The 24,380-nt window shown below is 38.4% G+C and overlaps 2 protein-coding genes and 1 long non-coding RNA gene across 3 annotated transcripts in view; all 3 read left to right on the forward strand.

The window, feature by feature from the left end:
• The window catches only part of LOC138855788 (uncharacterized), a 29,226-nt gene extending 15,364 nt beyond the window's left edge, over positions 1-13,862 (forward strand). The window contains exon 2 of the long non-coding RNA XR_011394884.1: positions 13,692-13,862. This is a non-coding gene — a long non-coding RNA (uncharacterized lncRNA). The remainder of the gene's footprint in view (positions 1-13,691) is intronic.
• A 2,204-nt stretch (positions 13,863-16,066) lies between these two features.
• On the forward strand, positions 16,067-17,313 carry LOC138855872 (uncharacterized; the record flags this gene model as incomplete). Its single annotated transcript, XM_070106106.1, has 2 exons — positions 16,067-17,007; positions 17,072-17,313. A coding segment is annotated over one exon (786 nt), but the record flags the coding sequence as incomplete, so codon positions are not given.
• Positions 17,314-21,888: 4,575 nt separating this feature from the next.
• Positions 21,889-22,215, forward strand: LOC106624465 (major prion protein). The gene has a single exon (XM_014244206.3). The coding sequence runs from the start codon at positions 21,889-21,891 to the stop codon at positions 22,213-22,215; it is 327 nt and encodes a 108-aa protein (XP_014099681.2).
• Positions 22,216-24,380: the final 2,165 nt, after the last annotated feature.

The raw sequence follows: 24,380 nt of genomic DNA on the forward strand, positions 1-24,380 counted from the left end.
GCATAAGGACTATAGGTGGTGCAAGTATGTTTTAACTATGAGGACACACTGCTATGGGGAGGGTATGGGTAAAATCGAATAATAACCACGCCCTTCTTGATATATAGTTATATTGGAAGCGGTCGGTCGCAGCTGTCAAAATAATGAGGTCAGTAATGTTGAATTTGACTATAATAATTATATATTTATGATATTATAATGTTGCAACTAAATCAGTTAAACTATTGGACAATGGGTGTGTCGCCGCACATTTTTGGGAGAAGTTGTACGTCGGATTGGTCACTTTATTATAAATAAATATAGCACCACTTAAAATATCGCAACAAAACTAGAAATATGCAATAGATTTTACCTCTTAGCTTATAAATACCTTGTAACGCTTCGTGCTCATATAGGTATCCCGAATATGAGAATCTTCGTGATTCCGGCTAACTATATACTGTATATGTCGGTAACTAACATATACAAGTATGAACGAACATCATTAATTGAATGGGATAGTTCTCTAGAACAACGTGTAATTTGGCGCTCTCCGCTCAACTTTATACCGAGCATGTTCTTATATTATATAACGCTGGGTTGCATTAGAACTTAAGTTTGACTAACAGCAACACATCTCTTCCTCCAAAAAAAAAAAAATTGATTCCGCTGATGTCTGCGGCTGCGCATATGGCAATGTTCAAATGTGATGTCCATGGCACCCTTATTAGTGTGGTGGAGTCAACTGTCTATGTCTGCTGATTACATAATGACTAAGAGGCTAATGGATCAGAAGTCTCTTAGAAACACACCCGATGAATGACCGATTGCACTCTTCCAAGGCGTCTCTAAAAAGAATTTAGAGAAATATTTTAATTTATGCTTTTTTTGTTGTCTTGCTTTTTCTCTAATTCAAAGTTTGTACATTTATTACATGTTTGTTTTTAATCAGTGCGGATTTAAATTACACAAAAGTTTAGTGAAGCGAATTAAAGCAGCCGACAGAGCAGCAGCAGCAGAGGCAACATTAAACTGCGATAAAGGAGGAGTATTGCCAGGTGACGAGGGTGATGGCAGAGCCATTCACTACCCGCTTACTTTATATAAACTTTCTCATACTAATGCCGCACCAAACCCTTTACACCGCTCTACATGCAGCGATTTTCAACTATCTCTGCTGTGATAATATTCCAAGTTGTGGAAATGTGCTTTGAATTCTCTGCGGCGCTAGCCTCCATGGACGGTGTTTAGGTGGCGAACGGTTCAACGCACAAGTGAACTCACGATAGTTTCGGGTGGCCGAACGGGGTAGCTATTGGAGTTAGTCGGAAACTAAAACTAGTAGATGGATTAAAAAATAACCAAACCCTGGTCATATACATACCTATGTATCAGCAGATGAGAAAACAAGGCCAAACCATGGCAATTTGCATACTTGTTACAACTGGCCGGAGGTACACATCGAAAGTTTACTGTTATGTTCGTCGTATACAATACACATTTTTGCTGCTATTTATATAACGGTGTGGTGTTGTTGCTTCCGGGCATATTTGCACTGTGTGTGTGTGTGTGGTTGGGTCACCGATATGATTTGTGTTTACTGGGTTAGTTGCGCATGATTCCTAAATGACGTTAATGGTGTCGTCGTATGGTGGTCAGGACTTGCCGCCTATTGTGCTCACACACTTGCCTACTTGCAGCTTCTGGCTTCTGTTGCACATGTTGATTATATCTATTATGTTGCTGTTGTGGTGTTATTGTTGTCTTACTATTAAATTCAATTTCGCTTTCATTCTAAACTTCTACTGTTTGTTTTATTTTGTATGAAATGTGAGAGGGTAGACGAGGGGGGAAAAGTCTTCTCATCATGTATTTTAAGTAGTCTTTAGAGCATGTTTGTGCCGTTAATAACAAATATTTTGTAACAAAACTTGTTGTTAATTGTTATATTATGTAAGATATATATTATTAGTGTAAGAAACGTCTCACTAAAGTTTCGTTTTTATTAAAGTTTGGAAACTTTATAAAATCGTTATTAGTTTATTATTTTCAAGTTATTTTTGGAAACTAAGCTACTTACATAAAAGATATTGTTTACACGGCCGCTTAACGATATTGTTCTAAGATAAAAATAAATGGAGGCTTGCACTGCGATCTAAGGTCTATGGTGCCCTTATATTGCTCTCCAGTAGGTATAACGCGTAGTTGGAAATCAAAATATTAACTCTCTGATTCAAAATTTTAAAATTTTCATATCAAAACCGCGTTATGACACACGGTCATAAAGCTGTTTGGTTAATTTCTTTAATAATACAATCGGTAAATATATATCTCTTAATTGCGCCATTTTATATCCTAATTATCTTACTTCCAAATTTTGTTAGAATAGCGAACCTTATTCGTAGCAGAGAAGGAGGAACGTTTAGAATTTGCGTCACTGCTTTTGATAATTTAGCTGGGTCAAATTTTTTTTTTCAATTTTATTCTTTGAGAGAGCGTAATTTCATGGCATAAAGTGGACTTGGCTGTAACAAAGACCTTTTGAACCTTTAAGAAATCCAGACAACAGTTAGCAATGGTAATAAGATAGATAGCAAAAATCTGCACAAAACTATGGTGAGCTTATAATTACAAATACATATTTACATACGCTATATATGGTGTATAAATATCATTCAGTTAATAAGTTTCATGCAACCCATTTTTGGCGGTCGGAGAAGTGAAATGAAAATAAAAATAGTGTTTGTATTTATTAGTAGAGCAGTTCTATGATTTTATGGTTTTGTTGTAAATATATGCAAGTTATTGTGGAACCGACATCAATTTATACTTCAAATGCAATATGTTTCGCCACCAGAATGCACTTTATGTGTACTTTTTGTGAGTTGCTTAAAATATTGCTTTCTGTGACCGTTGCCGGCTGCACGCTGCACGCTGCTTGTTTTGCCAATCGATTTGACAAACGACTTTTGTACGAGCTCTATACGAAGACATTATGAGAAACTACCAATCTAGCGCACACATACATACACATACATACGATGGATGAGCGATATTACTACAGAGATAGTATCCAGTCCATTATATCACTCTTGAATGCACCGACGGTGGCCGCCGGCCAGCAAGGACAACTGCATTGAGGCCAGACATTTCTCTGGGTTGTGTATATGTGTGTCGCTGTGAACTTGTATTGTGTTTTATCATTTCTCTGTGTCATAATAAATGTGAGAAAATAATAAAAATAAACGAAGTGCTTTATTGTGCTCAACAGAGTCTGCATTGATGTACTCACCAGTTTCGAGACATTAATGTAACGCTATTTGTCGCACTCGTGATTGGCATGTGGAATCCACCGCCAGCAAACACTTCAGTACGATTTATTAAGCAGTGTGTAGCAAGTTTAATAAATTAAGTGAGAGAATTTAAATTTCCAAAGCAAGTGCATATCGTAACCGAATTAGTGATTAAAATATTACGCTACGGAATCGTTGCGTAGAATTACATTCTGTCAATGACTGACCAAGTTGTGTCTCAGTAACAGTACAACATGTTCTCTTGTTCATCTAACTGTAACTAACGGAAATGGTTATTGGCTGATAAATACATATTAAAACGATCGGAATCGGTTCAGCATAATTGGCATTCGACTACGTTGGCAACTCGAGGAGGTTAATATTCAAATGTCTGTATTTAAATGCATACTATAAATTTAATATAACGACCTTAATCGACCAAAAGCTGTCTGTGCATATACACTCAATGTAACGATTTCCGTTGTTCTGCTGTACTTTATATATACTATATATGTATATTAGGGTGTCCCAAAATAAAATAAAAATATTTATATTCTATGTTCGGCATCTAGTCAGCACGTGTTGTCATGATTCAATCGCAATAATATTTCTTATTTATACTAGTAAGATCATTTAGAAAAAATAGAGCGGGATTGGTATGCGATTTAATTTTCGTAAAAAAAAAGTATTGCTTACCTTGGTACACCCTAATATATATACGTATATATAAAGGTATATGACACCGTCATAAAATTAATAGCGGTATTTTTGTAGCGTAATGCTATAGTCCTAGACATCACGTACACTCTAAGTATGAAATTCCAGGCTTTGGTTGTCCAAACACCGAAAATCGGTTAGATTGCTGTTCAGTAAATCAAAATTGCCTGGATGCAATAAAAAAGGCACAGGTATTTAATCAAGTAAACAATCAATCAAGTAAGCGCATAGCGATTTGGCTTAATCGCTTAGCAATATGTGTTCATGGATTTAGTTGCCCGCGATAAGCCGTTTTTCTTTCTATGCATGACCATCAAACTTTCAGGAAAACAACCTAGCCCAAGCACAACCATATAAAAATATAAAATTTAATTATTTGCTAAAACATTTGACGGTCCGCAAAGCTGAAGCATACATCTATAATTTAACAGTCCCTTTAGGAAAGTAGCTGCACTTCTTTATGTGAAAGTTCCCCTAAAGTTTAGTTTTTATACCTTTGAGGAATTGTTGATTCAACTAAGGCATTCAAAGTCAACTAAAGGACTGACACTGATGCCAATTGGTTTTGTTGACTAGCAGATTATAAGAATGTATTTTTCTACAGGGTAGCTTTATCGGCAAAAGCGCAAACTAAACTCAATTTTGAAACACGCACACAGTCAAAACACATTTTTGTTGACCCATTTTTGCACAAAATTATTTCGCACCACTTTGCGACTTCACGGCTGCGATGGCGTCAAAAAAGTGCGAAGAAGGCAACACAAAAATGAATGCAAAGAATTATGGGTCTTTGACGACCGTCTAGTTCGGCCTGCGTTTGGCCAGCCGCACAGTTGCTAGTGTGGTTTGTTGGTCGGTTAGTTGCCTGGTCGTTTGTCTGTTTTTAAACCGCTATTCAGGCGGTCGCCTCTGTCCTCTGTCCACTCTGATTTGGGGCGAGCAGCCTGAAAGCGTTTGGGTCAGCTAAAATCTATGCGCGTCTGTGTGTATGTATGTGGGTATGTGGGTATGCAAGGGAATGTATGTAGGCGTTTAAATGAAATGTTGCAAAGGTTTTTATTCACAAGCTTGCGTAATTTATATTCTCACTTTGAGTTTGCAGATTTTTTATTCTGAAACTTGCTTTTTATACAAAAATGAAAAATCATAGTGATTTGTTTGTTTCCGTCTTCTTTGTAGTGGCTTCAACCAGATGCTTCTTAAAGATTTAAAGTGCTACATGGCGATATGAGAATTTAATATTTTAGCTTTAATATAACGGTATTTTATTCTACCAACGCTTTAAAGTGGCTAGTAAAAGATACTTATCTTCTCTTACATGCTTACTAAACGTGTGTATGTATATGGTATACATGCGTCATGAACCGACATACGCCTGCCAAACTTAGTGCGCGCGAAATGCTTTCAACTGTTATTGCTTCCGCGCAGAGATTTTTCCGCTTTCTGCCGGCTTACTGCTTTGCCTCAGCGCTGCCAGGATATGACTGGGATTTTATCTGTTGTTTGTTGTTATTTTTTATGCGATAAAAGCCACTAGGAGGCAATGACTTCCGGCCAGGAGTGCGTACTTCTTGTGCCATCATTAAGGACACATTATAAATGTTTAATACAATTTAGAGGGAGATTTATTCGCATATGCTGCCGGCGTATCACGACGCCATTAATTTCGCATTGCAAAAGTTGATAAAAAAGAGAATTTAGTTAGTTCTCGTCGGCCTGTTTTAGTGTTCGTGTGTTTCTGTACAGGTACTTGGTGACTTATGTGTAAACTGTAAATTTAGAGACTTGCAGCTTTATCTCGCCATTAATGTGAGGGTAATTTACTTAGATAAATATTTTTGAGTGCAATGATTTATTCTTGAAACCCGGAAAGCACTTAAGATATTCGACTGAAATAATATCAACTGAATAACAGTAGTTTCCTAAAGGAGGACAATGTCAGCAAGTTGTTGTCTCACAAAATAATGCACTGAAGGCAAGTAACCAAAGTGCGTTATTGCTTTTTACAAAACTTTTTATAAATATACTAATTACGAAGCTGGTATTCACATAAAAATCGAAAAATCCCAAAGGCGTAGTAAAAATTGCGTAATGCATAAAGAAGGTGTTATTTGACGCAAGCCGTTAAAGAGACAATTGAATTAAATTCAAATTAATTTGTTTATGCTTTGTAATAGCGAAATTCCTAATTTAATTTTTTGGATTTTAAATAATTACACGCTTGGGTACTTCGCGTTCTATAAATATGATTATTTTTTTTAAAAGGAAAGCTGTTTTCAATAACAACACACTTCAACAGCCTTTGCCTTATTTATAGTGTTTCAGTTGGAAATATGTAAATATTGTATTTGCTTTCTTATGCCTTTCCATTGCAGCTTTTGATTTGAAAAATAATTATATTTAGGCAATTCACAAGCTTCGTCTTATGTCTTATGTCGTATTTCAATAGTCTTAAAAAATACGACACTTGGGAGCACCCCTTAATTGTTGTATGTCATGAAATGTAATATTTCTACATTTCACCAGCTGGTAGTGAAAAATTAAGAATACAAAACTGCCACCATTTTTATATTTCACTTTTCTTCAACTTAATTTATCGTGGCTTCCTTCCATATTATTAAAGAAATTGATGAAATTTAATCATTTAATTAATTTTAGACACCCAAACGTCAACAATAAAAAAAAGTAAACAAATACAGCTGAGAGAATAGCACACTCAAAAAACATACCTCGCCGTGTTGTATTTGTCGTATTTCAATTTTGTATGGGAAACAACAACAGTGTCGATATGACAGTATGACACCTTGTGAATACCCTAATTATATATATATATATCTTATCAACTTTGCATTCTGTGGATTTTGGAATAAATATTAAATTTTTAATTTGCAATTGATAATTATTTGAGCGAGTTTTGAGATTGAAAATTAAATTTTCAATTTCTAGTTCCGATTTTTCAACTAAAATATTCAATTAAAATTATAAATCCCAAACTGGGTGAGTTTTTGGAATTTGAGGAATTTGAGTTTGAGTTTGAGAAATTGAAAATTGAATTTTAGTCCAAAATTCGCTAATCTGTTTTACACACATTATTCGTAATGAAATGCAACAACTCAATACATGATAACACTTTGACATACATGACCCTTTCTTCTAGACCCTCTCTTGTCTATGAAAATGAAGTTTTATATATTTTCAAATTACATAGCTTACTAATACTCACATAAATTTGTATGGGATTTTTGCACTATCGGCATGTTATACTGAAATCATTTCACTGTTACTATTCCTGTAGTATACCATGACTTAGGAACATCTACACTTGTTTTGAAGTTTCAATGAACACCAGTTAAACACCAACATTGAAGCTTAAAGTCGATTGTTTAAAGTTGTTACTAATAAACGGAATATCAGCACCATAGTTCACTGAGTGGTTGCAATAAGTTGCGTAGAGTAAGAAAGCAGAGGGAATGATTTTTTAGAATGAATAGAAGCCACAAAACCACAAACTTCTTTGATATGCCATAATTGTTTCACTTGAATAGCCTATAGCATCTTGGCGTAAGATATGATGTCAGTGAAAATGAAAAACATTGCCATTGGGACATTCAACTTTAAAGCGCCACCAACGCAAAATCCATTAAAAGCGCTATTAAGTGCGAACAGCTGCGCCTGCGTGAATTGCAAGAACGTCACGTGTACAGAAACACTTGTATGTATGGGTGCACACATAGGAATTTTATGAATTATATTCTCCTCAAGCCCTGTTATGTTCGCAACAATTGCTGTTGTTCGCTAAATGTATTTGTATGCAGGTTGGACGAGACTGTGCAGCTTTCATCAATGTGAGTGCAGAATGTTATTTCACTTTTTGTCGACGTCTGACGCAAAGCCCACTAAGATGACTTTGACAAATGTGATTGTACAAATGTCCTTAGGCAGATATGCTCACGCATACACAAACACACACACACTGTCACAAATATATTTGAAAAGTGCATTTTAGCCCTAGCATGTGTCAGCAATCTGCTTACTATGACGGTGTCGGTGTGTATGTGGCGAGTCATTCTATGGCACATGATGCAATAAAAGAGGTGATATGTGCAAGGCAATAACAACAAAAATGAGACCTCTACCAACGTTGGCTAGCACCTTCCATAATCCATTGCCGACAACAAATGACAATGCAATGGTCGCAGCGCCAGCAACGACAGCAACGGCGACGGTTGTGTGCGGCACAATGCTTCATAATGTCCTTTGCGAGCGCCTTCTTCTCTACTGCAATTCAATTCATTCGCATGCGCGCCGAACGCATTCACATTTTAACTCACGTGACGTGCACAACAAAACACGAACATGCTATATGTACTTACATATATACATGTGTGTGTGTGTGTATAGGCGCGCTAATGGCAATGAATGCGCCTTCGGCATTTGTCTGCTAAATATGTGCATATGTGTTGTTGTAGCTGGCTATGCATGTACATGCGCGCACTCATGTGTGTGAGTGCGATTGTTGCCGCACTTCAGTCGGTGGCGGAATTCATGAAAACGAGAATCTATGTCAGGGCAGTTGGCTATGAAACGCGCGACATTGCCGCCGTGACGCTCATTCATTCAGATAAGTGTGGGATGTTGCATGCATTTGGCAAATTGCATTAGACCTTGTTTGCCGTCATCGCACGGCTTTGCATATGTGAGCGTACAAGTGTGTGCATCGCGTTAATTTGATAGAAAAATCGTTATCGCGCACAAAACCAGCATAATAGGCATAAAAACGCACATTGACGCATTAACTCACGCGAACGCCTGCCTGCCTGCCATATTAGAACGCATCTGTGTAACATAGCAAATGTGTGTGTGTTTTTTCGTTGATGCGGATCCCTATTATTCAAAGCAACACATAATGCATTGCGTTTTACATGAAATACGCGGCGTATACGTAACATTTGTTGCATAGAACCCAAGAACATCCATGTACCATAACATATATACATATATATATGTATATATATGTACCATATATATCAGTGTCTCTTTGATGAAACTTCAGTTTGTAATTTTTTTGTACTAAGATTCTTTCAGTTTCTTTTTGAAGATTGTGGTTTTTAAAGAAATGTTTGTGTGGCGATTTTTAGCATGGAAAAAAATTAAAGAACAATTGCGGGTACGGACCCGCTGAAAATATTGCAGAAGTATTATGATGATTAATATTATTATTATTATTACTATTATTATTATTTTTAAAAATTTATTTTGGATAACATCAATAAAGTTTAAGGAACAATGCTCAAAAATCGTCATGTTGGCATCAAAGAAATAACAGAGGATCTCAACATCTCTTATGGATTAACAAATTGTGTGTACCAATCTATCGAATGGCGCTCCAAAAATGATCTGAAATTGAAATAACCTAAAGTTATTATGTAAGCCGAGGCTTATAAAAAGTGTATGAAAAATTGGATCAAGCTTTGACATGCCTATATTTTCTCCTGGTGATGAATTAGCCTAATTTAACGATAAAAAAATGTATATTAAAAACGAGAAAATTTTGTATATTTTGTCAGCTCGTGTCAAATGAGCATTATAAGCGCCGAGTACCCTACGATTCAATACCGCTCCACAAGCAGTCCTGGTACTCAAATAAAAATACTACTGTTTAGCTGCGAAATGTAGCCCCAATGCCTGTTTTATAAGATTTGAAATTTTAGTACCACCTTTGCAGAATCTTTTGTGTATCTAATACAAATTTTCATTTTTCTTAAAAAGTTTTCATTTCTGTTGTCCACTAAGTGTCCTTTCGCCAAATAAATATGTAATTAACGACACTCTCCTTCCGCGGACTAGAAAAATCATAAAATATACTCTATCTTACAGCTTCTTTTATTACCAGCTCAACAGGAATTTTATGAGCAGCAGATTACGCGAAAGTGTGATGATGACCCGAGCGCATTTCGCAACTGACCCAATTGTATGGAGTGTTTTGATTGATTCATCAACATTAACGCCAACAGGGACATTTAGAGTGGCATTCACTGACATTACCGCTCCCGATAGCTGCGAATCAACCCCGGAGCACACGCGTAGTCCATTTCGTTGACAGCTCATCAATCGTGAACATCTAAATTACTACACTAATATCCTCAGCAGTCAACATAAAAATATCGCATTGAAACTGATAATTTGTTTCAAATTGAATGACGCAATGTCTATAAGTTGTGTGAGGGGCGAACGATGCGAAGTAGAGCATGTGAGGGTTAGAATATTTCTCGAATAAAAATTTACGTTCTCAATTTTTACGATATTGGGACTATATATAATTGAAAAAGCGATTGTGCAAACAGTCCAGTAGTATTGCTAAGAGGTGTGAAATGATAAAGAATGTTAAGTGTACCAGTCGAGATTTATTTCGGAAATAAGCCGAAGTTTCAAATTTTTTATGTATATTGCTATTTTATTTTATTTATTCATTTGTACGCGCAGTATCTCTAAATAAAGTTCTGTGTCTTTTAATTAATAACAAGTCAGTTTGTGTTCGCTATACTTATATAAAAGTGTGTGAGACATGATATGTGAGTCTCTGCCATTAATAACCAAAACAATTAGTAAAAGAGAACAATAAATTAATGAATAGCGTTAGAGGCAGGGGAGGGCTGCTTGCTGAAAGAGTACTAGCTGATAAAGTTAAAGGAATTAATAAACCTCTGTAGGTCAAAATTAGGGTTATTTGACATTATTCATAGGTCATTAGAAATGTACAAATGCGGGCAATGAGGGCTTAAACTCTATATTGCCAAGTATTATCCTTGAGTTTATTACAGTGCTGAGATTGGACGAGACATTGTGAAGGGGAAGGGCACAAATACCCCAGGTCGCAGTGTATACCTCTAAAAATATATAATTCCATTACAATTTCATGTTTCTACCACACAACACTAAGCTTATTTCACGGAAAATAAAAGTATGACGGTAACAAATCTTCTTCTTAAAATAAAATGTTCGACAGCAAGCAAATCTTGTTTGCTGCTGATTTAGAAAAAGTTAATTTTTCTCTCGTAGCTTCAGACAATTGCTTTGTTATTTTTTGCAAACACTTCACTTCCGACATCTCCTCTCCTGATGTGCGGCCTTCGTTATCTTGGTTGTTGTCGATTTTGCGGTCTTTGTTTGCCCTTGCAATGATTTATTTTATTATTTTTCAGCAGCGTGCTGCCGCACTGTGCGGGACACCCACACTTTACACGGAGTACTCGCCGTCTTTGGCTACCTTTGCTTGTAGTGAGTAAATTGCTTGCAGCGCAATACATGCACAATGCCGCAACTGCAACATTACAACATTAGTAACATGCCTGATGACAACAACTGCAACATTCGCAATAATAATAGCAGCATAGCCAAGTGATTTCTCAACGTTTAGTACTACACTTTACTCAGCAGAAGTTCCTTACAAAGTTTTTGAAATTACTTACGAACGCCGCGGTGTGCCTACACACCCCCCTCCTGGTCTCATCCGTGCCAACCTGTATGCACACAAATATAAAGGCACTCACACACGCACAGGTATACATGTACACAGCATTTTCTTTCCGCTTACGAAAGCGAAAAACGCATGCCAGGCGATGGGTGTTGAACTGTGCGCCAGCGGGTGGCGGCGAGCGCGAACGGGCATTGGCAGACAGACGTTTGCGACGTTCACTTGCGAATAATTGAGGCATGCTTTAGGGCGTACCAGCACGTTTGCACGCTACATGCGCTGCTCAATCTGGAGAGGCCGACTTGCCGCGCTTTTGTGCTGCTCACTGTTGATCTTTTGCGTTTGCAGGCATTGCTCTTGTTGTTACTGTTTGCTATTATTGTTATTTTATACCCGTGTACACAGCGATGACAGGGTAGTATTAATTTGTTCTAAGTAATAGTTTCTGGCCAAAGTTGAACGTTGAGATACTCAAACATTTTCTGTAAGAAAAACTGTAATTTTACATTTGTAGATTTCTAATATGCCTAAGCGAATATATAGAGCACGATTGGCTTGAAGATTTTCGCTTTATCCAACGGGGTTTTCTCGCACATGCGTTGGGTTTGGCATGTTTACCACTGTTCCCTTTTGCTGTTTGCCCTAATGGCTTCTTTTTCACCGTTTGTTGAAACTGTAGAAGAAAATAGCTTCTACAAAAATATATATGCCATAGAGTATGCACATATGTATATATATTAGGGTGGAGCGCAAAAAAAAAATTTTTTTTTGCTTAGCCTGAGGGTAAAATCTGTAGATTATAAAAAATTAAAATTTTTGGACAAAACAAACAAAATTTTTTTCTTAACATCAAGAGGTTCAGTTCTAAAGTAAATTTCGAGTTAAAATTTTTTTTGGACAAGAAAAAATTATTTTCGGTTTAAACTCGTTACATTTATATAAAAATTACTGAATGTGACGTTTTTTGACTCAAAATTTATATCAACATTTACGGATGTTATCGTTTAAGATTTTTTTTTAAAACTCCAATAATGGCCACAAAATTTTGTTCTAAGTTAATAACTTTTAATTGGCGAGAAAGAGGACTCTCCACAGCTTCTAGAATACTTATCAAAAATGTTTAACGAAATAAAAATTTTAACTCGAAATTTACTTTAAAACTGAGTGGGTCGCCTCTAGATGTTAAAATTTTAATTTTTTTATAATCCACAAATTTTATCCTCAGGCTAAGCAAAACAAAAAATATAATATTTTTTCGCTCCACCGTAATGTATATATATCTTGGCTTTAGTAGCAGCATATCGCATTCAGTCGGTGTTTATGAAAACCTGCAGCATGAATGAGTAGATGAGGAGGACGCAAAATCGCTGCACATGGCTGTTGATATGATGGGACTTCATGAGGCCAGCAGTCCAAACAATAAGGGCGTATAATTAATTAACGCCATTTTTATAAGCATGTTAAAAAGTTTGTAATTAAAAAACGTGGTCTAAACATTGTTGCAGATGCTTGGTGTACAAATTTTGAAATACTGTTACACGAGCCGGGATATACGGACTACAATGTACTACAAGAAAGTCTTTACTATAACAGTCGGCAGCTTGACAAGCAATTTAGTGTATTAAAATTGTAAATTATCAACGGTTGATCATTTTATATTTAGCGGTGTTTTTGAAAAGAAATTTGGTATATTGAGTTCTCTGCAAGTCTTGCGAGTTTGCGTACTGTAGACTTTTAAAATTTTGGTTTTTCGAATACGTTTGTATCGTTTCTATCCAACTTTGGCTATCTAACCTGGCTCTAGTTAGCTTTGGTCTCTATTGGAATAACGAAATATATACTATGCAGCTATAAATTTAAGCAATTATACACGATAAAGTGATTCATGATAAAGGATGTTGCAATTGGTTTATTAGAGCGAGCGTAATATCTCCCGCAATGCTTTTAAATAGTGCGTCAGCCATTCGATTTTCCTGTTTTATTTTGAATTCAAAAAATTCAAAAGTGAAGAAACACAGATCACAAATCAGTTATGTTTCTTGTATGAGAACAATAAGTTAAATTAGTTAAAGAAAGTCTGCCAGCCTTTAATAGAAATCTGTGTTCTTTAACTAAGTATTTTTAATAGCTTTTTAATGTTCTCCATTTTGGCCTTAATTTATCGATTTCTTTACCGTTCTCAAACTGTCTCCCATTAAACGAAATAATTTCATTTTATTTAATTTCAGACTTGTAACGCAGTGGAATTCCCGCCAGCCATCGGCATTGCCAAAAATGAGCATGGTCCTATTGAACGCCGGCGTACAAATAACGGTGTCGCTGCTATGCGAGTATTAAATAAAATTCATTGCATTAATTAAGTGTGAAATCCAATAAAACTGTTTTGTTAAGCATTTTAACTACCAGTTGTGTCATTGAATGCAATTAGTTGCAAATTAGCAGGACATTGAAGCTGATGAACCAAACGAACTGATGAAAGTACAAAGGAGCTCAGCTTTCAATGAGCTATTCCAATGAGCAGTAACTACTGTACTTAAGTCAATCGAGCAGGCTGCTTTTAGATTACGCTGCGTACTTACAATTTTTTCCTTGAGCATTTGGCACTTCTTTGTCGTTGGCAAAGCCTTGCACAAAATCGACTCAGCTGCAAGGAAGCTCGACAAAGCGAAGAATGCCCGCTGATACATACTTAAGCACTATAAGCGAATAGCTACAAACACAAGCGCACAAATTTCTTGTATATATATACATAGTTACTGTGTGTGTGAGTAGCTACATTGACAGAGCATAAAATTGCAATGTAAAAGGGCGAATAGTAAGACTTTGAAGATTTGCTTGAGCAGCGTTTATGTAACATAAGACGCAAGATTGAGCTTAAGCCGATGACGTCGGAGCAGCTGCGTAGTGTTGTCGGCATAGAAACGCAGTTGGCTGTTAGCGATAATGAAGTTGCCATTCATTTGCTTGCGATTGTGTGAACAGTCGAATATGCGATGATGATGCTGGGGCTTCGACTACGCCGACTCATCATTTGTAGAAGCGGATTAAGTGCTTGAATGTGTGTAGAGAAAGAAATGAAAGAGTTTCTTTGCCTCATCACTTCCACATCTACTCTACACCACCGATTTCTACATGCAATTTAGTTTCGTCTGGCAGCAGTAAAGTCAATGCATGATGGCACTATCGTTGCTATTGCTGGCGAAATCCTTTCGAAAGTGCGGCAGTGCCTTCCCTGTCCATGTCGGCAACTACAATGATGTGCTTAGTGCACAATGTAAAAGCGCACTTGAAAGCCGTTGATAGTTTGACAGGCACTGACAAGCGAGAGAAAGAGAGACGGAGAGACGGTGAGAGTGTATTGCAGCTTAGTTTTTAAATCAGTGAAGGATTTGACATGTTCGAAAAAAGTGCAACAGTTGCTCAAACGCATTTTTATATTACACCAGCTTGTAATTAAGCTTTCACACGAACGCTCTAATGCGTGAGCGCGCTCTGACATATGTATAGCTTGCTTCTATGCTTCTATGCTCATACGTATATACATATGTACATGATTACAGTTATGTATGTGCCAAATTAATGATACCTGTGTGCACTTTGCGCGACTGTACAGCCGCCCATTCAATGCGGATGAAAGCGGTCTGCCACTCACACACATACGCACAAACACAAAGGTACTTATGCACACATATCTACATACTTAGCTGTACAAAAAAAAAAGCCTAAAACTTGCTTGCAACTTGACATTTCTATAGACGGAAATTTAATTGCTGTCGTTTTTTGTTGTTGCTGCGATAGGTAAGGGAATCATAAGGCATTAGTGCTGACATTATCTGCTTACTCAAGCTTTCCTTTCTTTCGAGATTCGTAGTATGGTTGATAAGATTTAGGTTGCAGTTCTGGCCAGGCTATGTAGTGAGTGGTCAATTATATTGGAGATTTCAGATTTTAGCGCTCAGTACTTGCAAATATTTGAATTAAAAAAGGAGTACTGTGTGAACATAGAAAATTTGACGTTTTTGACCTCTTGTAGATTACTTTATACTCCAAATTTCAATTTAAAAAAAATTAAAAAAACTATAATACGTTTTACCAATAAAAACAAACTGAATTTAATCGGTCTGGTTAGTAGCTATATGATATAGTATCTGTATATCGCTCTGAACAATTTGTTGGGAGATTGTACCGTTGTGAAGATAATTCCTGAAATAACTTTTTTTTCATAGATTATGACTGTAGCCAAAGCTTGGCAGCCAAGCAGGAGAAGGTGGGAGATGCTAAAAGCGAAGCTGCCAGTAGTGGGTCAGCCAGAGAGTGGCCTTCCTTCAGGATTGATGACCCGGCAAAAGCAAAGTATGCAGAGAGGCGACGCGCTGCATACCTGTTGAAGAAGGTGGAGCTGCAACCGCCAAGCAATGAGGAGCTCACAAAGGAGCTCCAAGAATCCATTGATTGCGCGAGAGCTGTCCTACCTAACTTCAAACTAGAAGCGCCGGTAGTGGCAACAAAAAGACAAAGGTCCGCTGAAGAGGCTAAGCCGTCAGCAAAGAGACCGAAAACTAAGGGCGTGATGCCCGTAAGATCTTTTGCTGATGTGGCCCGAAACCGCATTGTCATTGGTGTGCTGGATGAGGGTGATCCCGAAGGAAAAATCCCCAGAGCCCAATGGAAATGGGTGCAAGCCGCACTGACGAATGTGGCTTTGGAAGTGCTACTTAGCAATCCAGGTCCACCCCCGTCATGTGCGGATGCTGGATGGTATCAAGGGCAAATAAAGATGATAGCGTGTGACGACGAGAGATCGGTCCAGCTATATAAAGCAGCAATATCTAAAGTGGGAGAGGTCTACCCCGGAGCCAAATTGGTGGCGGTAGACAGGAAAGATATCCCATCCCGACCGAGAGCAAGGGTATGGATCCCGGCTACACCATCGCAGCCGGACCAAATAATGCAGCTCATAAGAGCCTGCAACCCAAATCTGCCAACGGAGGGATGGAGGTTCGTTAAGGCCTTTGACGACCCCGCAGCAGAATCTGGAGTGGAGACGAAGCGAGCCACAATGCAGATTCTGCTGCTTCTAACAAAAGAATCCGTAGAACCGCTAGCGAAAAGTGGCGGAGAGATCAACTACGGATTCACAAAAGTAAGGGTCATGACCTACAAATCAGACGCCGATGCAGGAGAAAACTTGGCATCGGAATCGGAGTGCGAAGTCGAGGAAGATCCAGTGGAGTCCTCGAGCGACGCAGAGATCACGGATCAAGGTGAGTGTACTTCGGGGTCTGAACTTGCGGACAGACTCTCTAAACTCTACACTGAGAGTGAGCTTTTAAGCGACTCTCATGATGATGCAGAGAAGACCATAACTAATGCGTCTTCTCCAAATTAATTTACACCACAGCAAACTAGCGTCTCTAGCCCTAGTTAACCGCATGGCAGAAGAACGGCCTGACTTTGTCCTCATTCAGGAGCCATGGGTTAACGGAGGGCGTATCTGCGGTCTGAGGACACCAGGTTACAATCTATACGCGAATGGTTGTGTAGGTAAGCCAAGGACATGTATATTGGCTAACAAAAAGCTTAATGTCTTTTTATTACACAATTACAGTAGTAACGACACTACGGTAGTAAGCTGGGAGACGAGCAAGAGGAAATACCGGCTCGCATCATGCTACATGCCGTACGACGAGGTAGCAGTACCATCGCAGCTGTTCAAGGAGCTGGTACGAGACGCCGAAGCATCCAAGTGTTCGATCATACTTGGATGCGACTCCAATGCGCACCATAATCTATGGGGAAGCACGGACATTAATGAAAGGGGTGAGTTGCTCTTTAATTATCTAATAGGAAGTAAGCTTCTGTTATGTAACAAAGGTAGTATGCCAACATTTATAACCAGAAACCGACAGGAAGTATTAGATATAACACTGGTATCGGAAGAACTGGTGGATAAAATAACACATTGGAGGGTATTGGAAGAACACTCCTTCTCAGACCACCGCTACATTGAGTGTATAATTGAAGAAAATGTAGTTAGGGAAGAGAAATTCAGGAATCATAGGAAAACGAACTGGCAGATGCACATGCAGGAGCTAAAAAAGCGTATTCCTATGATTCCACCATTCCAACCGGAAAAGAAAGAGGACCTAGACATCCTTGTTAAACGATTCACAGAGTCTTGTCGTCAAGCACTAGAGGTAGCTTGTCCATTAACACACAGTAGGGGAAGAATTAGACCTCCTTGGTGGACCCCAATACTTAAAAACATGCAGAAGAATTGCAGAAGGCAATTCAATTCTGCCAAACTATCCCAAGAAGATATAGAGTGGGATAACTATCACAACCACCTTCGGGCATACAAAAAGGAGGTAAGAAAAGCAAAAAGGAATTCGTGGAAATCCTTTTGCAACGATATCGAAGATACAGCAGAAGTGTCCCGACTGAGAAAGATAATGACACAGTCGAAACACAGCATCGGATACCTTCAGAAGCCAGATCACAGCTGGACGGAATCCAGTAAAGAGACTCTGGGCCTACTAATGAACACTCACTTCCCAGACAGTTCCGAGAACCTCACAGGGGGGCATATAATGGGGAGTGAAGTAAGCTCAGAGACCCCTCCGCTAGACATAGTGTCAGATGACAATGTTTATTGGGCAATAGGCAGCTTCAAGCCTTATAAAACGCCGGGACCAGACGGTCTATTCCCGGCCCAGTTACAGCAATCCTTGAGCTACACAATAAACTGGATAACAACCATGTTTAGAGGGGCGCTGAAATTGAGCTATATTCCCTCGACATGGAGGGAAGTTAAGGTGATATATATCCCAAAGGCGGGCAAAAGCTCACATATTAATCCAAAGGATTTTAGACCAATTAGTCTTTCATCATTTCTCTTAAAAACGCTGGAAAGACTAATAGAAATACATATAAAGGACATACTAAACCCAAGAAAAATGGCAGTTTTGCAGCATGCGTACTCGAAGGGTAGATCCACAGAAACGGCATTAAGCTCAGTGGTAGCAGAGATTGAAAAATCTCTGGAAATAAAAGAATACACCCTCGTAGCCTTCCTAGACATAGAAGGTGCCTTTAACAACATCCAGCCAAAGGCCATATTGAGCGCGCTTAAAGATCTGGGCATATTTGAGCCTCTCCGGAAATTAATTGAACAGATGCTCTTGGGCAGGTCAATTATTTCAACGCTGGGAGCTTCAACGATGTACAGATCTGTCCGAAGGGGTACACCCCAAGGAGGCGTGTTATCCCCACTTCTCTGGGTCCTGACAATGAATAAAATGCTTGTGGACCTAGAAAAGAAGGGGATACATGTTGTGGCCTACGCTGATGATGTGGCAGTCTCGGTTAGGGGCAAGTTCCCGAACACCCTCGCTAGTCTCATGCAGACAATACTAAACGAGATTAATCGATGGGCCGTATCATGCGGACTGAATTTAAATGCTAGCAAGACAGAACTAGTATTGTTTACTAAAAAACACAGAACTCCCGAAATCACGCCGCCATTTTTAAATGGCACCAGGCTAACGATAGGGGATAAAGCAAGCTACTTGGGACTAATTTTGGACAGGAAGCTTTCTTGGAAACAAAACCTGGAAGCGAGGGTAAAGAAAGCTGCTACAGCGCTTTACACATGTAAAAGAATGGTGGGGCCCAGGTGGGGACTGACACCTCGGGTGGCTCACTGGCTGTACACAGCAATTGTAAGGCCGATCATGACCTACGGGATAGTAGTATGGTGGCCAATTACAGAAAAGAAATATGCGATTAGAAGCATGGAAAGTATACAAAGAGCAGCTAGTATTTGCATCAGTGGAGCTCTCAGAACTACGCCAAGCCAGGCACTCAACATAATTTTACACTTGCTGCCAACAGACTTATATTGTAAGCAAATGGCAGCGAAGTCAGCTCTAAGACTGCGGGAAGCCTCCCTATTAGTCGCCTGTAACAAGGGACATTCTAAGATACTTAGGAAGTTCCCGGTTCTTCCCATAACTACGGATATTCGCAATCCGGTGGAGCTGAACCTAAATCCGGTCCTCAATATTACCTTTCCCTCCAGAGAGGAGTGGGAACGGGATGTAGTGGACAAGGAAGAAGGGATTAGCTTCTATACGGATGGTTCCAAACTGGATAACCGAGTAGGCGGCGGTGTCTTCTCGGCTAAATTAGATACCAAAATCGCCTTCCGGTTACCAGACCACTGTAGTGTCTTCCAAGCAGAGGTCACTGCAATTAAAGAAAGCCTTCTTGTACTAACAAAAAGCGTAATAACAACAAGAAGTGTATTTATATATACAGACAGCCAAGCGGCTTTGAAATCTCTGATGTCTCATAGGATTTCGTCGAAGACAGTGAAGGATTGCCATGATCTTCTGGCGGATCTGTCATCCTATTTCACTATAAATCTGCAATGGGTTCCAGGACACAGTGACATCCCTGGTAACTGCGTAGCAGATGAACTAGCCAGAGCAGGCACCACCCTACAACTAGATCCTGGTAAGGTGGACATAAATATGCCTCTGGCTACGTGTAGATACCTAATCGACAAACATGTCATTAATATAGCCGAGTGTCAGTGGAATCAATCCCTGACCTGCTCAACCAGCAGGCAAACGTGGCAAGAATGGAATATGAGCCGCACATGCCGACTATTAAAATTCAAGAGGAATGATATAAGAACTCTCGTAGGAGTACTAACAGGCCACTGTCTAATAGGCAGACATGCAAGTAGACTTGGCGCGCCATATAACGACTATTGCAGAAGCTGTCAGGAAGTAGAAGAGGAGGAGACCATTAGACATCTTCTGTGCGATTGCGCAGCACTATATAGGAAAAGAATCGCAACCATGGGTCGTGGGTTTCTTGACGACGTCTCGGAGGTTGCACAGATAAAACTTGTCACACTGATGAAGTTCATCAGAAGTACGGGGTGGTTCAGAGAGGAACCAGTAGAGTGAGGGGATCACAGTCCCAGTGGTATCACAATGGGCCTCCTAAAGGCCTAAGTGTGTCGAATGACAGCCACTTTACCTACCTACCTACCTTATGACTATATTTGAACACTGATTAATGAATTTCAAGGTTGAGGAAATGTTTAAGATACTTTTGATTAAAAATTTGGTGGTGTCATGAACTTTTAAAAGCACCGTTGGCATGATTTACTAGTACGACAAGTTTTGCGTTTGCATTAGAACATTTTGAACTTGCAAATAGTTACCGCAAAAACAACTCAATCTATTTAGATTAAATTAAAAATTGAGCGCGATAAAAACTACCATTTGCGCATACAACTTAATTCACCTCCAATACGTTAAGCTTATCAAATCAACCATCACCATATTGATATATTAGAGCTTTGTAAGTTTTGGTGTTAGTTTCACAAACCTCTCAATAAAGGGGACAGTTTATGGTATTTAAACATGTGGCTACCTTGTTACTCTATGCGCTAATAGATATCCAATCTCAAGAGCAAATAGTTGCTAAACATAACCACTCAGTGTTATTCTATGGGCATACGATAGCTTCGCTAGCTTTCCAAGGTTGCTTAAATATGAGATTTTAACTCGGCGCATGATTGCACATTGACATTCATAGCAATTTTATCATTGAGAAATGCATTTTTTATGTTGCTGTTGTTGAATTTCAATACGAACGTGTAGTTGATCGGGCGTGAACGGCTTAGTGGCATAAAACGCATCAATGATTGCATATGAAAAAAGATGCGATAGCTTTAAGTGCATAAGCTTTACTAATTCATGTAAACGCAATGTGATTTTTAATTTGACAATTAATATTACAAGAAGTATATTTTAAAATGTAATTGATTAAAAAACCAGTGGCGCTCTGGAAATGAACATTTTGTTTATTCAAATGTTCACTTCTGAGGCATTGCTGATTTTCCATATACTACTATAACGATCTGGCTTTTGCACACTTATTTTGGAAATTGCTCAAATTAGTTTATAACAAAGGCCCGCATTTGAAAGGGTTGCCTGCTGTCAGCAGCATAGCTCTCGTAGTTCATCACTGACTTGGGATTCAAATGAGTGGTTGACAACCCACCCTCGTGCATATATGGGAATGTAGAGCATATATGTCTACTATATTGATACCTTTAGTGAATCGTCATTATCACAACTCGGTAAAAACTCAAGTCAGTATGTATGATTGATCATGCATACGTTTAAGTTTCATATGGTGGCATTTTGCAGTTTGCAGGGAAATGCAATCGCCTCAATGAAATACAATATATATACTCAAGTATAGAAGAAAATTGGAAAACTGCATAGATCGAGCCACAGCATATAAATATAGAGCGGCCCAGTGCATTAGGCACAGTTCTCTTTAATCGCTTTCGGTGTTCGGTCATAGTATTCTGTCTTACGCATTTAGTCGTTTATCAGCATGCGTGGATTTACCGTAGTCTTAGCTGTGTTGGTCGCACTGGCTTTCCTCTATCAAAGTGAAGCAGCGGCTATTGATGAGCCATCTCCCGCAGCCGCAGAGGAGTCCAAAGCAGCAACTAATCTCTTAGACGTAGACGCGGGCGGCGAGCATAGCAGCGACTCGCAGAGGTCGGCCCGTCAATATGGCTACGGATGGTCGTATGGTTGGGGTCAGCCGTGGAGCTACTACAGTAACAGCTGGAGCCGCCCATGGGGTGGCTACGGTTGGGGTGCTTGGGGCGGTTATGGTGGGGGCTGGGGCCGCCCATGGAATTACTGGGGTTGAATTAAAGTAATGTTGTCATAATTTGCACCTTGCGTGAAATATGTGATTAAGATCAGAATTGGAGAAAAATATGGCTTGTAATTATTGAATATGACAACTAACGCTTTGAATTGAGCAATATATGTAAATTCATATACATATGTACATAAATAAAAATTGGTTTTGATTGGAATTCTGTAAGCTTATGTATTTCGTGCACATAGATTGGTAGGTACGCAGATTAGAAATGATATATGTTTGTGGTTTTCAAATCTTAGGTCACCTACAGTATATTTACTGATTTACTTAGTTCAGCCCAAAGTAGCTGAGGGCGTGTCGCTTCGGGTGTTTGAAACCGCAGAAATTAATTGCAACAATAAACTCTTTCCAAAACATTAGTTTGTTTATGAACTGTAACCCGAAAGCCTGACGTTTGAGTATTTACATTCCTCAATAAAAATGCAAATTTAAACAAATTTATAGAACTTTCACGAAATACGTTGCATTTAATTTTTGCTACAAAACTCGCTGTCTTTCAATTGGGTAAGACAGTGCTGCAGCACTGCTGAATGTCGATGACCTTTTTCAATTAACAAATGAAAATTGTGTGACAATATGAATGTGTTTATTTAAAATTATTAAATATTATATAATTGGTTAAAAAAGTAGAGAAAAAGTCGTATGATCTTTATTCATATGAGTTTGTGTGTTGAAGTGTAAAGTTGAGTTGAGTGATTTATGGCTTAAAATTTCTATTGAATCACATAAATTAATTGATGCCAATTTGTAACAAGTTCATTGTTTCCGTTTCCTATTATTGAGCTTCCGTCATTATAGCTTTAACCCTGTAGTGAATTCGGCTGTTCTTACTATTAAAATAAACTTTTGTATTCAAAATTATCCGCTACTGAGAAAAATTATGTTTAAAATAAGCGTTCCTCTTGACTTAGTTATTCGTACAGCTTGCTTAAGGAAATGAAGGTTATTATTTTAGATATAGCACCTACTGGTTGTGTGAACATACCGAATGCTAAGAAGAGTAAAATGTCCTTATGCTGCTTTTGTAACGACTTTGTTTAGCATTAAATTACAATGAAATTTACTGACCAAGCATGGCGGTAAACGCAAATTGCCAAATGGCTGAATGTGGCGATCTTGTTAGTGCAACGAGTGACCGAATTTGCAGCGTCATCATTTATTAACAATGCAACCCTGCTGGCTGTTACTATGACCACCAGTGACGACAATGCAAACCGACAAATCACAAATTGCAAATTTGCAAATGAAAATCAAATTATTGAAGTGAAAAACGACATACGACTTTTATCGTTGTTATTGGACATCATCAACAGACAGTCTGGCCAACACATCCTGCATGCACCGCACACACTCATTGTACACGCATACAGGCGGAACCTCTATTTATTTACTCATTCATAACATATGTATGTAGACGAGGCAACCAAAATATAAAAGCCGCATCTATGCAGAGGTTGAGTAGTTTGAGCGAAATCATTTCCATTCCAAGCAGAAATAGGCAAAAACCCAGCGATGCAATCAAGTGGTGAAACACTGATAAATGCGAATATTTATGACCAACATTAGATTTGCTTGGATACAGCTTTATGCGCATGTAATTGTATATTATGCGGTTCCGAGTTATTTATATGTGTAAATAAACATTGAATATTTTTCGGCAAATAATTTCAATGAACAAGCCAAACAGCTAAAATTTCCCAACAAATAACAAACGCAGAGTATACTGATTAATAATCGCATCATTTGAATACTTACAGTTCAGCTTAGCTCTTTGTACATCTCAGAAGTAGAGTTTAGGGTGTAAATAAAATACTGAAATACATAACATTCAACTATTCCTGCTCAAACCCCAAAAAATGAAATATAAAGTTCCAATCTCTTGTTGAAAATAGCCATTGTCGCGATTAAATGGTTAAAGTTTAGGCAATAGACTATAAATATATAACATACAAGTAGATGGTTTAAAAATTAGCTGAAGCTCACTTAGATGCGCTGCTTCAACGCCTGTTGAAGAACGACCTCTGTGTACTAAAAAAAGTTGCTCTAATAGTTCAGAGTCACTTTATTATTTAATAGTACGAATAGAAAATATTTAACCATATCAACACTCTACATACGAGTATGCACATACAATTAACAAGTATTCA

This window comes from Bactrocera oleae, chromosome 2 (genome assembly GCF_042242935.1).
Source record: "Bactrocera oleae isolate idBacOlea1 chromosome 2, idBacOlea1, whole genome shotgun sequence".
Classification (NCBI taxonomy): domain Eukaryota; kingdom Metazoa; phylum Arthropoda; class Insecta; order Diptera; family Tephritidae; genus Bactrocera; species Bactrocera oleae.

Excerpts from the sequence above, each read along its gene's own strand:
- LOC106624465 (XM_014244206.3), top strand. The coding sequence starts at position 21,889 with ATGCGTGGATTTACCGTAGTCTTAGCTGTGTTGGTCGCACTGGCTTTC.